Source organism: Triticum aestivum, chromosome 7B (genome assembly GCF_018294505.1).
Source record: "Triticum aestivum cultivar Chinese Spring chromosome 7B, IWGSC CS RefSeq v2.1, whole genome shotgun sequence".
NCBI lineage: Eukaryota > Viridiplantae > Streptophyta > Magnoliopsida > Poales > Poaceae > Triticum > Triticum aestivum.
The window spans coordinates 652,255,062-652,280,709 of NC_057813.1; the positions used below are offsets into that span (position 1 = coordinate 652,255,062).

At 43.1% G+C, this 25,648-nt stretch overlaps 2 protein-coding genes across 2 annotated transcripts; one reads left to right on the forward strand and one right to left on the reverse strand.

Moving 5' to 3' along the window:
* Nucleotides 1-2,062: 2,062 nt before the first annotated feature.
* On the reverse strand, nucleotides 2,063-4,719 carry LOC123161113 (uncharacterized). Its single transcript, XM_044578962.1, has 2 exons — nucleotides 4,666-4,719; nucleotides 2,063-4,526 (listed from the first exon to the last, which is right to left on the reverse strand). Exon 2 carries the CDS (start codon nucleotides 4,514-4,516, stop codon nucleotides 3,371-3,373), a length of 1,146 nt encoding a protein of 381 aa, XP_044434897.1. The 5' UTR covers nucleotides 4,517-4,526; nucleotides 4,666-4,719; the 3' UTR covers nucleotides 2,063-3,370.
* Nucleotides 4,720-8,575: 3,856 nt separating this feature from the next.
* Nucleotides 8,576-11,662, forward strand: LOC123162099 (DNA topoisomerase 2-like). Its single transcript, XM_044579900.1, has 11 exons — nucleotides 8,576-8,977; nucleotides 9,091-9,252; nucleotides 9,355-9,488; nucleotides 9,573-9,741; nucleotides 9,828-10,013; nucleotides 10,091-10,277; nucleotides 10,360-10,409; nucleotides 10,486-10,884; nucleotides 10,965-11,066; nucleotides 11,179-11,260; nucleotides 11,350-11,662. Exons 1-11 carry the CDS (start codon nucleotides 8,870-8,872, stop codon nucleotides 11,475-11,477), a joined length of 1,707 nt encoding a protein of 568 aa, XP_044435835.1. The 5' UTR covers nucleotides 8,576-8,869; the 3' UTR covers nucleotides 11,478-11,662.
* Nucleotides 11,663-25,648: the final 13,986 nt, after the last annotated feature.

A 25,648-nucleotide genomic window follows, 5' to 3' on the forward strand; every position in this document is an offset into this window, starting at 1 on the left:
GACGAGGTAAACAATGTTGGCTCGGCCCATTTTAGCGCGCGTAGATCGAAAAAATAGGGAAGAAAAGGAGTGAACCCTGGTCGCGAGTGGGAACACCAGCGCAGCTAACCAACACACCCACTTCCAGTTACTGGTTAGTAGTAGGATCGCGCGTTACTAGAGGCGATCGGAGCCGGTTTTCTTTGTTTTTCGTTTTATTTCCATGTTTATTTCTTTCTTCTTATCTGATTTCATTGTTTTTGTTTTTTTTGTTTCTTTTTGTTTTTCATTCGACATTCTTTTATACAAGATAAACATTTTTTTCAAATACTTATTCAACATTTTTCAAATACTTATTCAACATTTTTATATTCATGATCAACATTTCTTCAAATAATCAATCAACATTTCTCAAACACTGGTTCAATATTTTTCAAGTACTTGTTCAACATTTTTATATACATGATCAACATTTTTATTAAATACTTGCTTATCATTTTTACAAATACTTTTTCAACATTTTTATATACATGATCAATATTTTTTAAATACATGTTCAACATTTATATACTAGCCAAAAGGCCGGTGCATTGCAATGGGAGAAAGAAAATATCATACGCTCTTAATTTACAAAAAATATTTTATAATCTGAGTATTTGTAGCTATTTCTTAAATACATGAAGAGTCAAAAAGGTTGTTAAAAAGTTACAAGATTTTTAATCATAAAAAGAGGTTTTCTTTTGTCTAGAAAAAACATTTTTTATGGTCAACTATTGACGCGGGTACTTGCGCCCCTATTTCATCACTATTTCTTGCCATACATGTCATAAGTATTGGTCCCTATTTCATCACAATTTATTTTTTATAATACTTATCTTTTATTTTATTTTTGTCATGCATGCTCCTTTTTAATTTTTTTCATGCATGTCCTCTTTTTCTTCTTCTATATATAGGAGAATAGCACAACATCTCATCTTTATCAGATCTCCTCTGCATTTTTTCTTTTATTTATTTTATAGCGGACATCCCATCTTTGTTGGGTCCTTTTATTTCTTGTCACGCATGTCCTTATTTACTGGGTGTCTCTAACAAATTTATCTTCAATATGATGTCCAATCTTGATTTTGTTGATGTGTTCATCCCAATCTGAATCAGTACCGATATGGAAAAAAGACGAATAATGCATTGTTGATTAACATTCCAGCCTAAATAGTATTTTTTTTTCATTGTTAACAGGTAAAATAACATCATATTTAGATTCTACATAATTTTCTAATCAAATTCTATATATAATATGCTAAATTTAGAGTGACGTTTTAAAAGATATGTGTATTTGAAAAAACATTTGATATATACTGCGTGTTTAATGTCAGAAACATCAGGTTTTTTTTTACAAAATAGCATGATGGACTAAAAATATCTATTTATTTTATTAGTAGGCATAGATATATAGTGAGAAAGAGAGAGACTATTTTTATTTTAAAGTATAAACAAAAGTACAAAAACAAAAGAAAAAGGAAAATAGAAAACGTAAAAAAGAACAGGAAAAGAGGGTTGTGGCCTCAAGCGCTCTTGGGCCAGTCCAGCTAGCGCGCTCTTCACCAAATAGGGCGCCCCGTAGACAAAAAGGTCGGCCCAACAGGCCGCCAACGCTTCTTAGGTTCTCCTCACTCATCGGCCGTTGCTTCGCACAGAGCGTCCCTCTGGCGGGCTCAATGGGCTGATTTTCTTCGCTCCTGTTTCTATTTTCGGTTTTCTTCGTTCTTTTTTCTTTCTAGACTAGTAGCTGCTTCTGTTTTTTTCCTGGTTGGACTTGCAGCTGCTTGTGTTTCTGGTTCGACAAACACCTAATATCCTATTTCTTTCACTGCTTTGATGCTCGCTAGTGATTTTTGTTCTTCCAAAAAAATCTACACGACAGGAACCGACACAGAAAGTAGGAAGAAATTATCGTTAGGTGCTATATAAACAGTCAATTCATGTTCAGATAGATAGTTATCAAACATTGTACCCAAATAGAGCAAAAAAAGAAATTCCAGAACATAATCCCTATTTCTGGCGCGATATTGTCGTGTGAGGTACATAGGAAAATAGCAAGAAAAACAAAAACACATTCGTTTAGAACACTTGCACACTGGGAACACTTCTGTTTGTCATAGGAAGTAAACAACAACATGCTTTCTGAGGTATATGTTGATCAGCTAAAATGGATATACACATCAATGTAGCATATATTTGTGACTACTCCTTTCCTTTCTAGAAACATCTAAAGGCGCTCTTTCTCTTCTCGGTTGAAGCATCATCCAATGCCACAAAGTGTATGTTGTTCAGGTCTGCCATTTTGTAAGCAACAACCTGCCAAATTTGAGGAATGATTCCCTAAAACAGCAGAAAAGAAAAAAAATACACAAACTAGTTACTGAAGATCAACAAACAGCAAGCTAGTAATTTTTTCAGGGAAGCAAGTGGCTACTATTTAGTTAACCTCGCAAAACTTGCAGACTAGAGAAGTGGATGTTAATTAAGCTGCCAAACATACATGAGGTGCTTCAAGTTAAATTAACTAAACAAACAGGTTATAGTAGCAGCTAGTACATCCATAGCAGAGTAACAGAGCTCTCGAGAGCGATATATAGAGTGGCTGTCTCCGGGAAAGAGAATGTGTGGGGGTCAAGAGCATTGCTAACAGTAGTACAATATAAAAAGAAAAGGTTGAAAAGAAATAGCATCGTTGACAGTAAATCAGGAAAATTTACAGCGTCATAGTCCTTCATCATTTTTCCATCCCATAAATCCATGTAAAGGAATCAATACAGAGCACACCTGTGGTTGTACATGTCAATTAAAAAAGTAAAATGGGTCATTTGAAAATGCCAACTAAAGATATTAGAAAAACATTTACAAGAAGAATATGCATGACTGGTTAACTCAGGTGCTTCCCTGCAATGGGTAGTTCTCAAGGGAAGTACAGATTAACTAGACAGTACATTATCTGGACAATCTTTTAATAGGTGATAGCCTCCTACAACACAAAATCCATAGAAGAAAAACACGAACAATGGAAAATAGGAAAAAGGAAACAAACCAGATTTGATGTTATCTTGTTGATTCGCTGTTGTTGACTGATACAATTTGATGCGAAGAAATTGGTTGTTTCAAACAGATTGTTCACACAAAAGGAAGATCTAGTGGAATGAATCAACTCTAGGGAAGTAAAGCTGTTTAAAAAAGTGGAAAATCAATACCACTATATGTAGAAGCACCATTGCCCTTGCCTTCTTCTTAGTCTCGCACAAAAATACCACCACTTGGTTGTGGGACCTAATCAGGTCTCGGAGTTCGCCCACTGTCGAGTCTAACCCCAGTCCTCGACAGTTCTAGCCTAAAATATTCATTGCTCCGGGAGGCCCCGTTCCTCGGGGTCCGCCGATCTATCCATGTTGTCTGAAATGCGGTCAAACATTGTCGACGTTTTACGTCGCGTATCACGAATGCAAGCATCCTGTTCATGTATCCTATCAATATCACCCTTAGCCACCCGTACTTTCCATGGCCTACGTTTCCTGTTCTCGAAACTGATTCTATCTCGCTGACTCTCACAGTGATCATAGGCCGGACTTTGCCTGGGTTTTCTTACATAGTATCCCCTTCTTCTTCCATCCTGCCTGTGAACGCCAGCCCCCCTCGGTTGATCGGCCCTATCATATGCATGAGCATGGTGTCCCCTAGGTGGAAACTCAACCGAGTCTTTCCCTTTCCTCTCCCATGAGACATCCCGGGCATAGCGCCTCTCTCTCTCAAGATTTGTATCTATCAGCTTGTCCCTTAGGTTCTGCTCCCTTCTCATCTCCAGGCCCTCCCTCAGATCATGCTCACCTCCATCAGCACCTTTAGTTTTGTCGCACCTAGGGCTGTTGACCTCTCCATCTCTTGGTTTACTCTGCCCGCCAGTGCGGTTTTCAGCTGACTGAGAGAATTGAGAGTTTAGGTTCCTCTTCGTTGGGATGTCCCTCACACGGACCTGTTCATCCCGGTGCCCTTGCCTGGTTCCATCATCATACATTGAATGACTTCGGCTGTTGCCGCTGCTAGTTGCACCTCCCGCAGATGTATCTTTGCTCGTGTTCCTTCCCGGAGATGCACGCAGCCATCCACCCCACTGCGACGAAGAATCAATAGGGGGTTCGCAAAAGCCAGCCCTGTGCACAAGCCGCCCATACTCAAAGAAAAAGTGGGGGACTTTCTCGTAGTAGAAATCAAACCACGTGCCCAACTTCTCCTCCTTAGATTTCTTCAGGTAGAAACCGTGAATTAGGGGTTCATACACATCAATCTTAGCTCTTATCCATAGCTGATTCCCCCTTGCAATTCCATCCTTGTCTGCATCAGCTTTCACCACTTCTCCCAGCCAGTTACCCAAAGCTTTCCCAAATGCTTCTGTCCTTTTATCCGGTGGAAGATCCACCACCCTAACCCACAAGTCCACCTTATCAAACACCATCCCCGAGGGTCTCGCCTTACCTTCATATTCTTTCATGATCAGCACACTGAAATCGAATTGCCACGGCCCGTTATTCATAACATGCTTATTGTTGGGGAACGTAGTAATTTCAAAAAAAATTCCTATGTACACGCAAGATCATGGTGATGACATAGCAACGAGAGGGGAGAGTGTTGTCCACTTACCCTCGTAAACCGTAAGCGGAAGCGTTATGACAACGTGGTTGATGTAGTCGTACGTCTTCACGATCCGACCGATCCAAGCACCGAACGTACGGCACCTCCGAGTTCAGCACACGTTCAACTCGATGTCTATCCCCTGGCTCCGATCCAGCAAATCTTCGGGGATGAGTTCCGTCAGCACGACGGCGTGGTGACGATGATGATGTTCTACCGGCGCAGGTCTTCGCCTAAACTCCGCGACGATATGACTGAGGTGGAATATGGTGGAGGGGGACACCGCACACGGCTAAGGAACGATCCGTAGATCAACTTCTGTGTCATGGGGTGTCCCCCTGCCCCCATATATAAAGGAGCAAGGGGGGAGGTGGCCGGCCCTAGGAAGGGGCGCGCCAAGTGTGGAGTCCTACTAGGACTCCCTAGTCCTAGTAGGATTCCACCTCCCTTGTTGGAGTAGGAGAAGGGGGAAAGAGGGGAGAGGAGGAAGGAAAGGGGGGCCGCACCCCTTGTCCAATTCGGACCAGAGGGGGGCTGCGCGCCTCCTTTCTTTCGGCCTCTTTCCTCTATTCCCGTATGGCCCAATAAGGCCCATATACTCCCTGGCGAATTCCCGTAACTCTCCGGTACTCCGAAAAATATCCGAATCACTCGGAACCTTTCTGAACTCCGAATATAGTCGTCCAATATATCGATCTTTACGTCTCGACCATTTCGAGACTCCTCGTCATGTCCCTGATCTCATCCGGGACTCCGAACTCCTTCAGTACATCAAAACTCATAAACTCATAATATAACTGTCATCGAAACCTTAAGCGTGCGGACCCTACGGGTTCGAGAACTATGTAGACATGACCTAGAACTATTCTTGGTCAATAACCAATAGCGGAACCTGGATGCCCATATTGGCTCCTACATATTCTACGAAGATCTTTATCGGTCAAACCGCATAACAACATACTTTGTTCCCTTTGTCATCGGTATGTTACTTGCCCGAGATTCGATCGTCGGTATCCAATACCTAGTTCAATCTCGTTACCGGCAAGTCTCTTTACTCGTTACATAATGCATCATCCTGCAACTAACTCCTTAGTCACATTGCTTGCAAGGCTTATAGTGATGTGCATTACCGAGAGGGCCCAGAGATACCTCTCCGACAATCGGAGTGACAAAACCTAATCTCGAAATACGCCAACCCAACATGTACCTTTGGAGACACCTGTAGTACTCCTTTATAATCACCCAGTTACGTTGTGACGTTTGGTAGCACTCAAAGTGTTCCTCCGGTAAACGGGAGTTGCATAATCTCATAGTTACAGGAACATGTATAAGTCATGAAGAAAGCAATAGCAACATACTAAACGATCAAGTGCTAGGCTAACGGAATGGGTCATGTCAATCACATCATTCTCCTAATGATGTGATCCCATTAATCAAATGACAACACATATCTATGGTTAGGAAACATAACCATCTTTGATTAATGAGCTAGTCAAGTAGAGGAATACTAGTGACTATATGTTTGTCTATGTATTCACACATGTATTATGTTTCCGGTTAATACAATTCTAGCATGAATAATAAACATTTATCATGATATAAGGAAATAAATAATAACTTTATTATTGCCTCTAGGGCATATTTCCTTCACTTATAATCTCCCTCGCTGCCAAAGTGCACCACAAAGATATTCGAGCCCATGTCCCTGAACCGAGCTTCTCGATGCAGCCCCCACGCCCGTGTCATCGCTCTTTCTAGCCCAGTCTTGTTCACCGGACGATTGGTACACGCCTTCCCCACCGCTGACCATCTCGAGCTTTTTGGCATCTCTGACTCCTGATCTTCAAAGATGAACCCCTCCGACTCCTTATCTAGTAGAACCACCCCTCCCAACCTCGCAGACAAACTCGACGTCGGATCCGGGGTCTTACTCACCAACGGGGATTGCGAATCCTCCCTGGTCCCCGGGCCACTCGTCCGACGCGCCGCCGGCGTAGACGCCACCGTCGTCTTCGGAGTAGCCTTCTTTGAACTCCCTCTCGTCACCGGAGCCGCCACCACCCTAGGCGCATGCATGACGTTCCTTGCGGCCGCCGTCGCCTTGCCATTCGCCGTCCCAGCCATGAGCCACTGCCCACAGCGAGAACACCGATCCTAGCCCACGTCTAGGGTTGCGTTGTCGCCCCCCCTCGCCGCTGCCAGATGCAAACCGCCCCCGAGAAGCAAACCCCTAACCCTAGCGAAGACGTGCAATCGCCTCGTGATCGCCCCCTATCGCCTTAGCGTTTTCTTTCGTGGTGGACCCTCTGTAGGAGAGGAACATTGCAAGATTTGGCTAATGGTGCCATCAGACTTTGCGTTAGATGTGGTCTCGGATAAGATCCCAGACTTTTATTATACTCCCTCCGTTCCTTGATATATGGTGTATAGATTTTTGAGAAAGAATCTGAAATATAAGGTGTATTGCGTTGTAGCACTCGTTTGGATAATTTTTTTAGGGATCCGGTTACATTTCCTTATATCAGACAAGGTCCTCTATTTTCTCATGTCAATTAGTCATGTGTAGTCTCGCCCAAAACTTGTGAAATTTTTTCCTCCATGTGCTTTCTTTAATTCCCGTGCCAAAAACTATACAGTCTATATTTAGGAATGGAGGGAGTATTAGATAAACAAAGCGGCAAGAGTTACCTTTAAAAAAAAATCCCTCCTCGCGCCAATCGTTTCTTTTTTCGAAATTTTCCGTTAGGCCGCTCGCTCTTGTTCAGCCCCAACAGGCCGGCCCAGTCGGGCGCCCGAAGGGGCGTCCTTTTGCTGCAGAATGCAAATAGGAGCGGGAGGTCCTATTCAGCACCTTCAGCGCCGCGCAAGCTGACCGGCGCCCGCAACAGCGGCTGGATGGGCCGGCCCACATTCGCGCGATGCGAAAAAAAGAGGGCTAACCACTTAGACCAGGTAAATTCTAGTGATTCTTCACAGCGCGCGGCTTTAAAGAATAGAAACGCTGACAAAGAATAGAAACGTTGACACACTATTAATTTCTTACTACACTGTAGCGTTTACATTTTCCAATTATTTGAAAACATGTTCACATATTACAAATAGAGTTCATGCACATGCAAAAAAAAGTTTCGCGTATTCAAAAAAAAAGTTCACCAAATCGAAAAAGTTCATGTATTCAAAAACGTTCACAAATTCAAAAGAGTTCATCGATTTTCAAAAAATGTTCATCAAACAATAAAATTAGTTCATCGATTAGAATTAAAAATGTTCAGCAAATTTGAAAAAAGTTCATCGGATTAGGAAAAAGTTCACCTAAATTGAAAAGGTTCATCGATTTTTAAAAAAACTTAATCAATTTCGAAAAAAGTTCATCAATTTTTAAAAAAGTTCATCAATTTTCAGAAAAAGTTCACAAAAATGAAAAAGTTCATCAAATTTGAAAAATAAGTTCATCGATTTTGAAAAAGCTTCATCGATTTGAAAAAAGGTTCACGAGTTTCAAAAAAATCAGTTCATGGATTTTTAAAACAAGTTCATCTATTTGAAGAAGACAATTACGAACTTGGAAAAAGAAAGACGAAGAAAAGGACAGGAAAAGGGGAAAAAAGAAAAAAGGAAAAAGAGAAAGGAGAAATGGATTAGAAACGTGTATGTTAGCACAACTAATGAGGTGGTTGGGTTGGTTGGCCGTCGATTACTGTTAACCAGCGACGCGCGGTTCGAATCCTACCTCGCGCAAAGTTTTTGCAGTTTTCCTTACAGTACTGAAAACAGAAAAACAAAATGGGCCGGCCCGCAAGTAGCTGCTGCAGGCGCCGGTTAGCGAAAACAGTAGAAACCGGCGCCAAAAAGGAAATCCCAATAGGAGCTCGCCAGATCTTGTTGCCGCGGATTCTTCCATCTGCAAAGGGGGACGAGACTTGCTCGGCCGGCTCCACCTCCAGTCCTCCACGCGACACAGATTGACATACGGGGCGGTGGGTCCGAAATCGGAACGGATTGGTTACCATCACAAGGAAATCCTGGTCGGTCGTAACCGTGCGCGATTGGTATCGGAAACGAGCTCGGTTTTGGATTCTGGAACAAGTAACGAGCACCACCAAGCCGTCGCTCGCCTCGCCACCTCCGGCTCTCCATCTTCAGGCGGCGTTTTGGTTGCACTGGGCCAAGGCGAGACCGAAAACAGCCAGCCTCTTCCCACTCGCCAGAGCCGATGGCAGAGGCAGCCCTCGCAATACCTTCGATGGTCGACGGCCTTAGATCTGGGCAGAGGAAGGTTTTGTTCTGCGCGCTCAAGAGAAATTTGATCCAAGAAGCTACTGTGCGTGCTCCAAAGAGTTCTTGAATTATTATCCTGTGCATTAGGAATCACCAACTATGGCATGCATGCATGTTCCAAACTAAACCCGTTACCTCCGTTGGCCGTTGCTACAGGTGGCAGAGTTTGCTGGCTATGTGACAGAGCACTCGGCATTCGACCACGGTCTCCGTCAGCCGAGTCCAGCAAGCACAATCATCGGGATGGCTCAAGATTTTGTTGGCAGCAACAATATCAATCTTTTGAAGCCCCGTGGCCAGTTTGGTACCAGACTTTCGGTGGGTTAATTAGCTTTGTATAAGAAGCCCAAGTACCCTATATGATATCAACGAGTTCTCAATTCTCATGCTTCTTTCTTTGCCTGCTTACATTCGTTTCAGGGAGGCAAATATCCGGGTAAGGCGCACCACATCTGCACCAGTTTGGCACCTATCACCCGTTTAATTTTTCCCAAGGACGATGATGTTCTTCTCAACTATCTGAATGAAGAAGGGCAATCGATTGAACCCAGTTGGTAGTATTATTATCTCTTTCAACATTCATCCTTCAAGATGATCGATCTGTGTAACCTAAAATATGCCAACTTTAATTTGTTCAGGTATCTTCCGGTCATTCCCATGGTTTTGGTCAATGGATGTAAAGGCTTTGGCAATGGATGGAGCAGCCATGTCCCAAACTATAATCCAAAAGACATCATTGCTAACCTGAAAAGGCTGCTACATGGAGAGGCAATCGTACCAATGGTCCCTTGGTACAAAGGGTTCAAGGTCCGTGAAATGCTTTTACTTCGACACTTTTTGGTCCTTAATTCGACAATTGGTTTTTGATGCAAGTCCCATTAATAACCTTACAGGGCTCTGTGAAGGAGAAAAGTTCAAAGGCAGCTGGTGTCAGATATACCATCACTGGTATTATAGAGGAAGTTGATGTTACCAAGCTAAAAATTACTGAGCTTCCCGTCCGATGCTGGACTTATGATTACGGACAATTTCTTGTATCCCTGTGTAAGGGCAAGGACAAGGAACCACCGTTTCTGGAGGTAAATACTTATACAAACAGTACCTTATCTTGAGTTTCACATGTTTTTAACTTTCTTCAGTTACAACAAATTTGCAGGACATGAGCCCCAATTACGATCATGCGGACGTGGAGTTTGAGGTTATCTTGAGTAAGCAAAACATGAGTATTGCTAAGGAAAAAGGACTTGAGAAGACATTCAAGCTGACAACCACAATAGGAACAACAAACATGCGCTTGTTTGACTCGGATGGTAAAATTCGAAAATACGACTCCCCAGAGGACAGTGAGTTCTCTATCTAATACGGACTTGTATTGACCTCTTCTCTTCTTGTGGACTCGAATCTAAAATTGTGTTGCATTTTCAGTACTTAAAGAGTTCTTCAAACTGAGGCTTCAATTTTATGGCAGAAGAGAGGTACTTATTGCTTTTTCCTCTGTGATGATGATGTTCAGGTGCAAACTGACACATTAAATAATTTTATGTTGTGCAGGCAGTAATGCTGCAAAATATTGGGGAAGAGTTGTTGAAGCTTAAGAACAAAGCGAAGTTTATTCATGCTGTTATCTCCGGGGACATCGAACTGGTTAAAAGGAAGAAGACAGAGCTAATCCTGGAGCTTAAGCAGAAGGGATATGAACCATTACCAAAGAGAAACATTACCGCCGAGCCAGTTGCTGTAGGAGGAGCTACAGAAGTGGAAGCAGAAGGATTTCATGTGATCGATTATGAGTATCTTTTCACAATGACAATAGGTACATTTACTCATGAGAAGGTACATGAGCTCATAGCACAGCAGAAGAAATTAGAGGACAAAGCTGAAAGTTTGGGCAAAGCAACTCCAAAAACTTTGTGGTTGAGAGACCTAGATGCCCTTGAAAAGGAACTTGATGTAATTAAGCAGCATCTCTCTCTAATTGTTTGCTCCATGTTATGTGTTTCACCTCTTCTCACTCGTTGATTTTGGTGCAGGCGATTGATGCAAAACTTGAGGAGATGAGATGTCGGCGGCAAAAAGACTATCGAGGCGAGAAGGTGTCTGAAGTAGCAATATCAGCAGCCAAATCTCACAAGGTACAAAGTAACGCAAGAAGTGATACAATTCTTAAGCTAGAGAGGACTGAGCAGTATTGTGCGTATCATAGTTTATATTTTGTTTTCACAAGTTAATTTAACATTTTCATAGGCAAGTGCACCAGTTGCGGTGAGAGATGACGAGGATGAAGTGCTCGAACTAAAAGAGTGTTTCTCCTCTCCAAAACATAGTGGTAATGCCCATGCACAATCTTGTGTTTGTCCTTATGAAATATAGCATCTCTTGCAAAAGGTTAAGCATTAGGACGTGACCATTTTGCAGCCATGGAAGATGAGACTACACAAGGAGAACAAAAAGGACAGAAGAGGAGGAACGAGCCAAGCAAAATAGAAAACAATTCTAGTGCTCCTCCAGGGAAGAAGGTGCGAAAAAGCAGCTCGGTTTTGTAGAGAGTTACAAGCACTTCAACAATAACAGAAGATGCCGACGCTCCTCCTACTGGCCGCTCCCACTTCAGCCAGTTGCACCGAGAAAGACAGCAATCCACATCGATTCCAACCGCTGGCGTGGTTGGTAGCGAGCGACGGCACAAGAGAAATTGTAAACAAACTGCTACATTACAGATAACTAGTAAGAATGCCCATGCGTTGCCATGGGTTTTTTAAATATTTTTCTGAAGTTATGTGAACATCGTTGAACATGCTCATTGAAATATCAATCGAAAATAAACGTTGTCATCCAGATATATCGTAATTCCAACAGGGTTGCGTTATTTGTTGTTGTGGGATATCATCACTTGCACATCTTTTTGTTGCATAAAAGGTGAATTTTTGTCACTTTTCAACGACGTCGTCCCGGGAACACTCGACGTCGTCCCGGGAACACTCTGAATGGATGGATTCTTTTTGAAGGCCGACATAATCCATCTCTATCTCTCTCATATTCTGCAAAGTTAAACATATATGAAAACATACCTTTTGAGTATTATATCATATGCAATACACATACAAAGAAGAACAATTATTTGCATGCACCTCTTCTGGTTGTGTAAAACTCGTTAAATTCTCAGCCCCGTCCATCATCACTAGATCAGGGCCTTTGTATTTTGACATTTCCGAAGCAACAACCAAATTCATCCGTTTTTATGACCTACAAAGGTATTCTAATATAAACAAAGATTAGAATATTTTTTTTAAGATGATGGTATGGAAAATATATGTCATTGGACAAATGCTAGAAATGAGCAGTTTGTAGTAGATTGAGTGGCATCCGAATTTTAATAAATTGTAGGCTCACCTCTAAATCCTGTTGATGGTTATTCTCGCGAATATCTACTATTTAGGGTATGTAGTATATTGCCCATAAAAAATATGTTACATTTCTCCATGAGCAAACAACGGATTCTCCCTTCATTTAATGATAGTTGGTCATCCATAATTTCTTGGATCCTTTCAATTTATTTGTTTAGATAAACAAATATAAATAGTAAGACACAAGATAAACACATGCGAGCAGTCCAACATAAACCAAGTATACTCTATTTCTTCTATCAAAATTGTTTTAATTTGTATGATATTCCTTTTATTTTTATTTTTTGAGGAAATATTTGTATGATATTCTGAATATATAGTGAATATGTATAAATAAAGCTTTATTTGTATGATATTCCCATTATACCCCTCCTATACGACTTACTGTCCTCTCTCACACGACATCACTCTATCCACTGCCTCTCCTGACTACTCACTCTCTCATTCCTCTCAATCCCCCCCCCCTCTAGATCCATATACTTCACCAGCATCACCAACTCCCCTCTCTCCGCCCTCGCCCCCACAACCAGCAATACCGGCGACCTCCTCTCCCACCACCGCCCCCCTCTCATCCCCTCCCCTATTCTCATCAAAAAAAGTGAAGGGGGAGATCAAGAGACGGGGCGGTAGTCAGATCCGCTCACAACTGGCAAACAACATCACACCAAGGTCACCAACACCGTCATCAAATGGCAGGCTTCTTCCACCTTGACGGACTTGCTCACGTGCCAATATATGAGAGGGCACTTCTACTTCTTCCTCGCTCATCACCCCTTTTGCCGCGCCATGGACCGACCTTCCTCTGCTCCCACCGACGCCATGGACCGAGCTCGCTCCCCTCCTCATGGTCATCTCTTCACCCCTCTCCTTGTCTGGCTTCCTGCACCGCTATCCCTCACCTTATCTCCCTCCCTTTCCTCCCATATCGAGACCTAGCTACATGCGTTTCTGCTCGGTCATGTCACCTCACCGCCGCCATCATCTCCTTATACACTACCCTATCCGCTGCCTTCTGCCAGCTGTAGAAGAGCGGCGTTCGATTCTCGAACCTACAAAATATAAAATGCAGTGGTCAAGAGATTGATTATTCTATATTGTCTAAGTATGAATTTGTCTTGTCCCTGGTACAATATTTTTTTATGCATGCTTGTTGCATAACCAACCTGTGTGTCGTAGTGTACAGTGGCCTTGCTGAGCTGCCCGGCCTTGAGATTTTCGGTCTGGTGGGCATCGTTCTTCATCTTGACCTCCATCTGCAGCTCGGCATCATGGATGGCCACAGCCTTGGCGGCCTCAACCTCGGTGACCTTGGCATGTCGGTCCTAGCCTCCCCCTTCATGGTGAGGACGGTCCTTGCGGCGGGCGCTATCAGCCTCCCTAGAGTTCTCAAACACCTACACCTCTGCCTTGACCTTGGACCCTCCTTGAGCACCTCGCTCTACTACCGCACAAAGAGCACCTAGTTCTCGGTGTCCACCTTGGCAGCGTTCTGGCTCTTCAGGCCGTCCTGCTCCTTGGTGCCCACCTCACCCTTCATCCTCGCCTCCACGACATCCACCTTGGCCCTCCTCGCTGCCTCTTGTTGTGTCTTCTGGCCGAGGTAGGAGAAGTAGTCATACCCCGGCACGTCTACCAGCTGCTTTAGGGTGGCATTGTAGATGAAGAGCCCGAATTGCTCCAGCTCCTTCTGCACGCTGTTGAACGCCTCCTGCTTGAAATTTTTGGTGCCAGTGAAGATCTCGTCCATGGTCCGTTGTGCCACCAGCATCTGGGTCTCACCATCAATCACCGCCTTAAGCCCTTCACCATGTTGTGCACATGGCTCTTGTCGGAATAGTGCAACAGCGCGATCAGCTTCGCGTGGAATAATAGGAGCTTCACCTCGGCTGCGAGCAGGGATGAACGTACCCGCTTGTGGCTCATCGGTCTTGACACGCTCGGTCATGGCCTGCTAGATAATATGGACGGTCTGGTCTGCTAAAATCGGCCTGAAAAATTGTCTGTCCGGTCCGGTCCAGTCTTTAACCGGTCTGACCAAGAGGACCGAGAAAAAAATGTCACCGCCGTTGCCTTTCCTCGTCTGCGCGCGGACCGGTAGCCCCGGGTGAACCACCATGTCCCCAAGCTTCCCTTCTGCTTCTTTCCTCTTCTCCTCATGCGCCATAGCCTCTCGCTGCTGCTGTCGTGCGTGCACCGCCGACGATCATGAGTTCTCGACCTAGCGCTGGTAGCGTTATATCTGCGGGTTTCGCTCCATGGCAGCGACCGTTTCAGCACAACACGCATGCCGGCCATCAAACGCTCATTCTCATGAATTCCGGCTTATGGGAGAATTGCTTGGCCATGATTTTTGCGTCCAACAAATTAAATCAGGTAAGTATGATTTTGGAAGGCGCGATATTTAATAGCGTCCGCCTATAATCATGCACCATGATCCTACGCTGATGTTTTCTTTGTTGAAGCGTATGTTCAGGTCCACCTGCCACCACGTGATTCTCTCTCTTCCATTGCTCTCTCTATGACAACCTTGCCTAGTTGTCTACGTCTTTATCGCGTGTACAGGATTAGTTAGGTCAGCTCAGGAGTTAGTAGGGCTAGTGGCCACACCTGCGTATTTATATCTTGTATAAATGTACACATCCATAGCTGAATATGGCTGCATTCAGTCATGTTTGTGTGTTCACTTTATGCACTTTTATTCAGCAAAAAAAAGAGAATATATGCACTTTTATTCAGCAGAACACGAAATAGGAAGTACGAGTACAAGAGAAACATGGCTTGATCCGAAAATCATGGCACCATTTGATAACAAACTGCACATCAGGGTTGATCCGCTAATTATGGCAAGGCCCAACACAGAAAATCATGGGCTCATGGAAAAAAACTGCTAAGGAAGGTTTATGGCTAACAGCCACGCACTTGCCCCGGCACATCACCCACCTCACGCCGGAGCCCGCTCGCGCACGTCCACCACCTTGCCACAGCACTCGTGCACGCGGCCCGCCTCGCCGCTGCCCCTGCATGTCGACGTCAGTGGTGGTTGGCCGCTCCAAATAGGTCCTTAATGAGGGACTGGATCGGCCCGGACCGTGTCGCCTTGGAAGCGTCACCGAGTTGCAGGGTGGTCACCTGAGGACCGATGGTGAAGACGACGGGCAGGACAAAGGGCAGCTTCTCAGAGCTCTACCAATACCCACGTCTTCTTCTTCAGCTTCAAGTCTTCGATGCCCCAGCCGGTCATGGCCAAGTACTCCAACACGTACATGACGATGAAGCTCGCCGTTGGTAATTCTGTCGATTGTACTGTTAGGTTTTCTCTCCTTCCTACTTATGTAGGTGTCGTAATCGATCAAGAGAAATAAATAGAACATGTTAGTACATATATATACACATACGTACGATATGAAGATGCGTGGTAAACTGGCAGGAATGGATACGATTGATGACGGTGATAAATAGTGGTGAGTGTTGGCCCAATTTACTACCATCATGCATGGAAACGAATCGTCAAGGGAAGGACATACGTCCTAGTACTACTTCTCATAGGAAGCTTCCTAATTAAATTGGCGGTACTATGTAGGGGTTCTCGTTCTATGCAAGGTGACATGAAAAAACCACGCGGTATACGGCCAGTTTTGGTGGTCTCAGACACTCACTAGTAAAAAAACAGGGCTTTGGTTGAGGCCTGGGTAAGGGCATTAATCCCGGTTCACTCATGAACTGGGACTAAAGGGTGCATCAGTCCCGGTTCGTGAGGCCAGGGCGCCGACCGGGCCTCGGGGGCCATTGGTCCCGGTTCGTCTGACCCCTTTGGTCCCGATTCCAGACACGTACCGTGACCAATGGGCCTCGCTTCTGGCCCACCACCATTAGTCCCGGTTTGTGGCTTAAACCGGGACCAAAGGTTGTCCTTTAGTCCCGGTTTTGGCCACATAAGATATAGTTCTTGTTTTGGTACATATGGTGCTTCTACATATAGTGGTATTGATTTCCCACTTTTTTAAACAGCTTTACTTCCCTAGAGTTGATTCATTCCACTAGACCTTCTTTTTGTGTGAACAATCTGTTTGAAACAATCAATTTCTTCGCATCAAATTGTATCACTCGACAGCAAATCAACAAGATAACATCAAACCTGGTTTGCTTCCTTTTTAAAACCATTGTTCGTGTTCTTCTTCAATGGATTTTGTGTGGTAGGGCTATCAACTATTAAAATATTGTCCAGATAATGTACTGTCTAGTTAGTCTGTACTTCCCTTGAGAACTACCCATTGCAAGGAAGCACCTGAGTTAACCAATCATGCATATTCTTCTTGTAAATGTTTTTCTAATATCTTTAGTTGGCATTTTCAAATGACCCATTTTACTTTTTTATTTGACATGTACAACCACATGTGTGCTCTGTATTGATTCCTTTACACGGATTTGTGGGATGGAAAAATCATGAAGGACTATGATGCTGTAAATTTTCCTGATTTACTGTCAACAATGTTATTTCTTTTCAACTTTTTCTTTTTATATTGTACTACTGTTAGCAATGCTCTTGACCCCCACACGTTCTCTTTCCCGGAGACAGCCACTCTATATATCGCTCTCGAGAGCTCTGTTTCTCTGCTATGGATGTACTAGTTGCTACTATAACCTGTTTGTTCAGTTAATTTAACTTGAAGCACCTCATGTATGTTTGGCAGCTTAACTAACATCCACTTCTCTAGTCTGCAAGTTTTGTGAGGTTAATTAAATAGTAGCCACTTGCTTCCCTGAAAAAAATACTAGCTTGCTGTTTGTTGATCTTCAGTAACTAGTTTGTGTATTTTTTTTCCTACTATTTTAGGGAATCAATCCTCAAATTTGGCAGATTGTTGCTTAAAAAATGGCAAAATTCGACCTGAACAACATAGACTTTGTGGTACTGGATGATGCTTCAACCGAGAAGAGAAAGAGCGCCTTTAGATGTTTCTAGAAAGGAAACGAGTAGTCACAAATATATGCTACATTGATGTGTATATCCATTTTAGCTGATCAACATATACCTCAGAAAGCATGTTGTTGTTTAGTTCCTATGACAAATAGAAGTGTTCCCAGTGTGCAAGTGTTCTAAACGAATGTGTTTTCGTTTTTCTTGCTATTTCCTTATGTACCTCACACTACAATATCACGCAAGAAATAGGGATTATGTTCTGAACTTTCTTTTTTTCGCTCTATTTGGGTACAATGTTTCATAACTATCTATCTAAACATGAATTGACTGTTTATATAGCACCTAACGATAATTTTGTCCTGAATGAATTAAGCATGAATAGAGTTTAAATTAACTAATGTAATTTTATTCAAATTATTTTCCCCAAATGAATTTATACATGCATAACAATATGTATCATGCCTTGCCATCTATGTTGGGACCTTGTACATCCACCTTGAATTCTGAGAACATTTTATGGATCTTAGCACACAATTTAAATTCCAAGAACAACTTTTCAATTATGAGAACATTTTTAGAATACAATAGTATTTTTTTAGAATCTATGAACAAAACTTGAATTCGAAGAACAAAATTTTAATGTGAAGAACATTTTTGAATCCTAGAACAATTTTTGAATGTCCTAGAATTTTTTTAATCCAAGAACAACTTCTTGAATGCATCGAACATTTTTGAATCCATTAACAATTTTGACTGCAAGAACATTTTTTGAATGCCTTGAACATTTTTTTGAATCGTATAATACTTCTGAGTGTCATGAACTTCTTTAAATCCAATAACAATTTAGATGGTTTGAACTTTTTTTGAATCCAAGAAGAATTTTGAAATTCCAGGAATAATTTTTGAATGCTATAAACATTTTTTTGATCCAGGAACAAATTTTGAATTTCTTGAACATTTTTTTGAATTCAAGAACAATTTTCAATTTCATAGAACAATTTTTAGATGCTTTCAACAATCTTTTGAAACCAAGAACTATTTTGAAATTCTGGGCACAATTTTTGAATGCCTTAAACATTTTTTATCCCGGAACAAAATTTTAATTTTTTGAACATTTATTTTTAATCCAAGAACAAATTTTTGACTCACTTGAATATTTTTCTTGCGAAGAACACTTTTTTGAATGTATAGAACATTTTTTGAATCCATGAGCAATTTTTTAATTCAGAGAACATTATTAATACTTTGAACATTTATTGAATCCAAGAACAATTTTTTAATGTCTTGAAAAAAAATTGAATCCAAGAGGATTTTCCATTTTCAAAGAACAATTATTGATTGCCTTGCACATTTTTTTATCCCAAGAAAAATTTATTCAATGGCTCAAATATTTTTGAATGTGTAAAAATAAATAAATTCCGAAAACATTTTTCGAATTCAAGGACGTCCTCTGTATGTCATGAATTTTTTGGAATCCAAGAATAATTTGTCAATTTGAATAATAACTTTTGAATTGAAGAACAATTTTGAGTGCCTTGACATTTTTTTAATGAAGAACCAGCTTTGTGTTTCTTGTGTAGCAATGAAACAGCGGCAAGAGCCAGCTTTATGTCTCTGTTCCTACTTTCTGTGTCGGTTCCTGTCGTGTAGATGTTTTTTAGAAGAACAAAAATTACTAGCGAACGTCAAAGCAGTGAAAGAAATAGGATACTAGGTGTGTGTCGAACCAGAAACACAAGCAGCTACAAGTCCAACCAGGAAAAAAACAGAAGCAGCTACTAGTCTAGAAAGAAAAAAGAACGAAGAAAACCGAAAATAGAAACAAGAGCGAAGAAAATCAGCCCATCCAGCCCGAGTGGGATGCTCTGTGCGAAGCAACGCCTGTTTGACGCAAAGAGCGTCGTATAGGCGCTCCCATCTGGGGAGCTCCTATTTGCCGCATTCTGCGGCAAAAGGACGCCCTTCGCACAGGGCGCACTAGACTAGGTCGGCGTGTTGGAGCTGAACTAGAGCCAGCGGCCTAACGGAAAATTTCGAAAAAAGAAACGACGGGCATGAGGAGGGATTCTTTTTTAAGGTTACTCTTGCCGCTTTGTTTATCTATGTTGGAAATATGCCCTAGAGGCAATAATAAAATGATTATTATTATATTTCCTTGTTCATGATAATTGTCTATTGTTCATGTTATAATTGTATTAATCAACCGTGATACATGTGTGAATACATAGACCACAACATGTCCCTAGTGAGCCTCTAGTTGACTAGCTCGCTGATCATCAGATGGTCATGGTTTCCTGACTATGGACATTGGATGTCATTGATAACGAGATCACAACATTAGTATAATGATGTGATGGACAAGACCCAATCCTAAGCATAGCACAAGATCGTGTAGTTCGTTTGCTAAAGCTTTTCTAATGTCAAGTATCAGTTCCTTAGACCATGAGATTGTGTAACTCCCGGATACCGTAAGAGTGCTTTGAGTGTACCAGACATCACAACGTAACTGGGTGACTATAAATGTGCACTACAGGTATCTCCGAAAGTGTCTGTTGGGTTGGCACGAATCAAGACTGGAATTTGTCACTCCGTATGACGAAGAGGTATCTCTGGGCCCACTCGGTAATGCATCATCATAATGAGCTCAATGTGACTAAATGGTTAGTCACGGGATCATGCATTACATAACGAGTAAAGTGACTTGCTGGTAACGAGATTAAACGAGGTATTGGGATACCAATGATCGAATCTCGAGCAAGTAACGTACCGATTGACAAAGGGAATTGCATACGGGATTACTTGAATCCTCGACATCGTGGTTCATCCGATGAGATCATCATGGAACATGTGGGAGCCAACATGGGTATCCAGATCCCGCTCTTGGTTATTGGCCGGAGAGCTGTCTCGGTCATGTCTGCATGATTCCCGAACCCGTAGGGTCTACACACTTAAGGTTCAATGACGCTAGGGTTATTAGGAAGACTTGTATGTGATTACTGAATGTTGTTCGGAGTCCTGGATGAGATCCCGGATTTCACAAGGAGTTCCGGAATGGTCCGGAGGTGAAGATTTATATATGGGAAATTGTCATACGGTCACCGGAAATGTTCGAGGGCATGCCGGTATTGTACCGGGCCAATCGGAGGGGTTCCGGGGGTCCACCGGGAGGGGCCACCTCTCCCGGAGGGCCTAATAGGTTGTAGAGGGAAGGGAACCAGCCCTTGGAGGGCTGGGCGCCACCCCCTCCCCCATTTGGGCCCATGCGCCTAGGGTTGGGGGGGGGGGAACCTGAAGGGGGCGCCCCCCTTGCTTGGGGGGCAAGCCCCCTCCCCTTGGTTGTCCCCCCCTCTAGATCTCATCTAGAGGGGGCCGGCCCCCTTCCCTCTTCTCCTATAAATAGAGGGGCGAGGGGAGGGCTGCAACACCACATCCAAGGCGCAGCCCCTCCCCTCCCCAACACCTCTCCTTCTCCGCAAGAGCTTGGCGAAGCCCTGCCGGAGTACTGCCACTCCATCACCACCATGCCGTCGTGCTACTGTTGGAGCTTTCTTCCTCAACCTCTCCCTCCTCCTTGCTGGATCAAGGTGCAGGAGACGTCACCGGGCTGCACGTGTGTTAAACGCGGAGGTGCCATTATTCAGCGCTAAGATCAGAATCCACCGCGATCTGAATCGCTTCGAGTACGACTCCTTCATCCGCGTTCTTGCAATGCTTCCGTCTCGTGCTCTTCAAGGGTATGAAGATGCACTCCCCTCCCTCTCTTGCTAGTTACTCCATAGATTGATCTTGGTGATGCATAGAAAATTTTTAATTTCTGCAACAAGCCCCAACAGTGGCATCATGAGCTAGGTCTATGCGTAGTTTCTATGCACGAGTAGAACACAAGTTTGTTGTGGGCGTCGATTTTGTCAATTTATTTGCCACTACTAGTCTTATCTTGTTTCGGTGGCATCATGGGATGAAGCGGCCCAGACCAACCTTACACGTATGCTTACGTGAGACAGGTTCCACCGACTGACATGCACTAGTTGCATAAGGTTGCTAGCGGGTGTCTGTCTCTCCCACTTTAGTCGGATCGGATTCGATGAAAATGGTCCTTATGAAGAGTAAATAGCAATTGGCATATCACGTTGTGGTTTTGGCGTAGGTAAGAAACGTTCTTGCTAGAAACCTATAGCAGCCATGTAAAAACTTGCAACAACAATTAGAGGACGTCTAACTTGTTTTTGCAGCATATGCCGTGTGATGTCATATGGCCAAAAAGGATGTGATGAATGAAATGTATGTGATGTATGAGATTGATCATGTTCTTGTAATAGGAATCACGACTTGCATGTCGATGAGTTTGACAACCGGTAGGAGCCATAGGAGTTGTCTTTATTTATTGTATGACATGCATGTCACTCAATAACGCCATATAATTACTTTACTTCATTGCTAAACCGTTAGCCATAGTAGTAGAAGTAATAGTTGGCGAGACAACTTCATGGAGACACGATGATGGAGATCATGATGATGGAGATCATGGTGTCATGCCGGTGATGATGATGATCATGGCGCCCCGAAGATGGAGATCAAAAGGAGCAAAATGATATTGGCCATATCATGTCACTATTTGATTACATGTGATGTTTATCATGTTTTTGCATCTTATTTGCTTAGAACGACGGTAGTAAATAAGATGATCCCTCATAATAATTTCAAGAAAGTGTTTTCCCTAACTATGCGCCGTTGCGAAAGTTCGTTGTTTCAAAGCACCACGTGATGATCGGGTGTGATAGATTCTAACATTCACATACAACGGGTGTAAGCCAGATTTACACATGCAAAACACTTAGGTTGACTTGACGAGCCTAGCATGTACATACATGGCCTCAGAACACAACAGACGGAAAGGTCGAACATGAGTCGTATAGAAGATACGATCAACATGAAGATGTTCACCGATGATGACTAGTCCGTCTCATGTGATGATCGGACACGACCTAGTTGACTCGGATCATGTATCACTTAGATGACTAGAGGGATGTCTATCTAAGTGGGAGTTCATTAAATAATTTGATTAGATGAACTTAATTATCATGAACTTAGTCTAAAACTTTTGCAAAATGTCTTGTAGATCAAATGGCCCACGCTCATGTTAACCTCAACTTCAACGCGTTCCTAGTGAAAACCAAGCTGAAAGACGATGGTAGCAACTATACGTACTGGGTCCGGAACTTGAGGATCATCCTCATAGCTGCCAAGAAAGCATATGTCCTAGAAGCACCGCTAGGTGAAGCACCCGTCCCAGCGAACCAAGACGTTATGAATGCTTGGCAATCGCGTGTTGATGATTACTCCCTGGTTCAGTGCGGCATGCTTTACATCTTAGAACCGGGGCTCCAAAAGCGTTTTGAGCAGCATGGAGCATATGAGATGTTCCAAGAGCTGAAAATGGTTTTCCAAGCTCATGCCCGGGTCGAGAGATATGAAGTCTCCGATAAGTTCTACAGTTGTAAGATGGAGGAGAATAGTTATGTTAGCGAGCACATACTCAAAATGTCTGGGTTGCACAACCGCTTGTCTCAGCTGGACATTAACCTCCCTGATGAGGCGGTCATTGACAGAATCCTTCAGTCGCTCCCACCTAGCTACAAAAGCTTTGTGATGAACTACAATATGCAGGGGATGGTGAAAACCATTCCTGAGATATTTTCAATGCTGAAATCAGCGGAGGTGGAGATCAAAAAGGAACATCAAGTGTTGATGGTCAATAAAACCACTAGTTTCAAGAAAGGCAAGGGTAAGAAGAACTTCAAGAAGGACGGCAAGGGAGTTGCCGCGCCCGGTAAGCCAGTTGCCGGGAAGAAGCCAAAGCATGGACCCAAACCTGAGACTGAGTGCTTTTATTGCAAGGGAACGGTCACTGGAAGCGGAACTTCCCAACTTAGCGGATAAGAAGGCCGGCAACACCAAAGGAATATGTGATATACATGTTATTGATGTGTACCTTACCAGTACTCGTAGTAGCTCCTGGGTATTTGATACCGGTGCGGTTGCTCATATTTGTAACTCAAAACAGGAGCTGCGGAATAAGCGGAGACTGGCGAAGGACGAGGTGACGATGCGCGTCGGGAATGGTTCCAAGGTCGATGTGATCGCCGTCGGCACGCTACCTCTACATTTACCTACGGGATTAGTTTTAAACCTCAATAATTGTTATTTAGTGCCAGCTTTGAGCATGAACATTGTATCTGGATCTCGTTTAATACGAGATGGCTACTCATTTAAATCCGAGAATAATGGTTGTTCTATTTATATGAGAGATATGTTTTATGGTCATGCCCCGCTGGTCAATGGTTTATTCTTAATGAATCTCGAACGTGATGTTACACATATTCATAGTGTGAATACCAAAAGATGTAAGATTGATAATGATAGTCCCACATATCTGTGGCACTGCCGCCTTGGTCACATTGGTGTCAAACGCATGAAGAAGCTCCATGCAGATGGACTTTTGGAGTCTCTTGATTTCGAATCATTTGACACGTGCGAACCATGCCTCATGGGCAAAATGACCAAGACTCCGTTCTCCGGAACAATGGAGCGAGCAACCAACTTATTGGAAATTATACATACTGATGTGTGCGGTCCAATGAGCGTTGAGGCTCGCGGTGGCTATCGTTATGTTCTCACCCTCACTGATGACTTAAGTAGATATGGGTATGTCTACTTAATGAAACACAAGTCTGAGACCTTTGAAAAGTTCAAGGAATTTCAGAATGAGGTAGAGAATCAACGTGACCGAAAAATAAAGTTCTTACGATCAGATCGTGGGGAGAATATTTAAGTCACAAATTTGGTATGCACTTAAGGAAATGTGGAATTGTTTCACAACTCACGCCGCCTGGAACACCTCAGCGTAACGGTGTGTCCGAACGTCATAATCGCACTCTATTGGATATGGTGCGGTCTATGATGTCTCTTACCGATTTACCGCTATCATTTTGGGGATACGCTTTAGAGACATCTACATTCACTTTAAATAGGGCACCGTCTAAATCCGTTGAGACGACACCGTATGAATTATGGTTTGGAAAGAAACCTAAGCTGTCGTTTCTAAAAGTTTGGGGATGCGATGCTTATGTCAAGAAACTTCAACCTGAAAAGCTCGAACCCAAGTCGGAAAAATGCGTCTTCATAGGATACCCTAAGGAAACCATTGGGTATACCTTCTACCTCAGATCCGAAGGCAAGATTTTCGTTGCCAAGAACGGGTCCTTTCTGGAGAAAGAGTTTCTCTCGAAAGAAGTAAGTGGGAGGAAAGTGGAACTTGATGAAGTACTACCTCTTGAACCGGTAAGTAGCGCAGCTCAGGAAGATGTTCCTGTGGTGCCTGCACCGACTAGAGAGGAAGTTAATGATGATGATCAAGGTACTTCGGATCAAGTTACTACTGAACTTCGTAGGTCCACAAGGACACGTTCCACACCAGAATGGTATGGCAACCCTGTCCTGGAAATCATGTTGTTAGACAACGGTGAACCTTCGAACTATGAAGAAGCGATGGCGGGCCCAGATTCCAACAAATGGCTTGAAGCCATGCAATCCGAGATAGGATCCATGTATGAAAACAAAGTATGGACTTTGACAGACTTGCCCGATGATCGGCGAGCGATAGAAAATAAATGGATCTTTAAGAAGAAGACGGACGCGGATGGTAATGTTACCATCTATAAAGCTCGACTTGTCGCTAAGGGTTATCGACAAGTTCAAGGGGTTGACTACGACGAGACTTGCTCTCCCGTAGCGAAGCTGAAGTCCGTCCGAATTATGTTAGCAATTGCCGCATACTATGATTATGAGATATGGCAAATGGACGTCAAAATGGCATTCCTTAACGGTTGTCTTAAGGAAGAATTATATATGATGCAGCCGGAAGGTTTTGTTGATCCTAAGAATGCTAACAAGGTATGCAAGCTCCAGCAATCCATCTATGGGCTGGTGCAAGCATCTCGGAGTTGGAACATTCGCTTTGATGAGATGATCAAAGCGTTTGGGTTTATGCAGACTTATGGAGAAGCCTGCGTTTACAAGAAAGTGAGTGGGAGCTCTGTAGCATTTCTCATATTATATGTGGATGACATACTTTTGATGGGAAATGATATAGAACTTTTGGACAACATAAAGGCCTACTTGAATAAGTGTTTTTCAATGAAGGACCTTGGAGAAGCTGCTTATATATTAGGCATCAAGATCTATAGAGATAGATCGAGACGCCTCATAGGTCTTTCACAAAGCACATACCTTGATAAGATATTGAAGAAGTTCAATATGGATCAGTCCAAGAAGGGGTTCTTTCCTGTGTTGCAAGGTGTGAAATTGAGCTCGGCTCAATCCCCGACCA

What these genes read in the sequence shown, in the direction of transcription:
- LOC123161113 (XM_044578962.1), bottom strand. Translation starts at nt 4,516, where the DNA reads ATGAAAGAATATGAAGGTAAGGCGAGACCCTCGGGGATGGTGTTTGAT.
- LOC123162099 (XM_044579900.1), top strand. Translation starts at nt 8,870, where the DNA reads ATGGCAGAGGCAGCCCTCGCAATACCTTCGATGGTCGACGGCCTTAGA. An exon ending in AGGAACCACCGTTTCTGGAG is followed by an intron (nt 10,014 to 10,090) that starts GTAAATACTTAT and finishes ACAAATTTGCAG; the next exon opens with GACATGAGCCCCAATTACGA. An exon ending in AATTTTATGGCAGAAGAGAG is followed by an intron (nt 10,410 to 10,485) that starts GTACTTATTGCT and finishes TATGTTGTGCAG; the next exon opens with GCAGTAATGCTGCAAAATAT.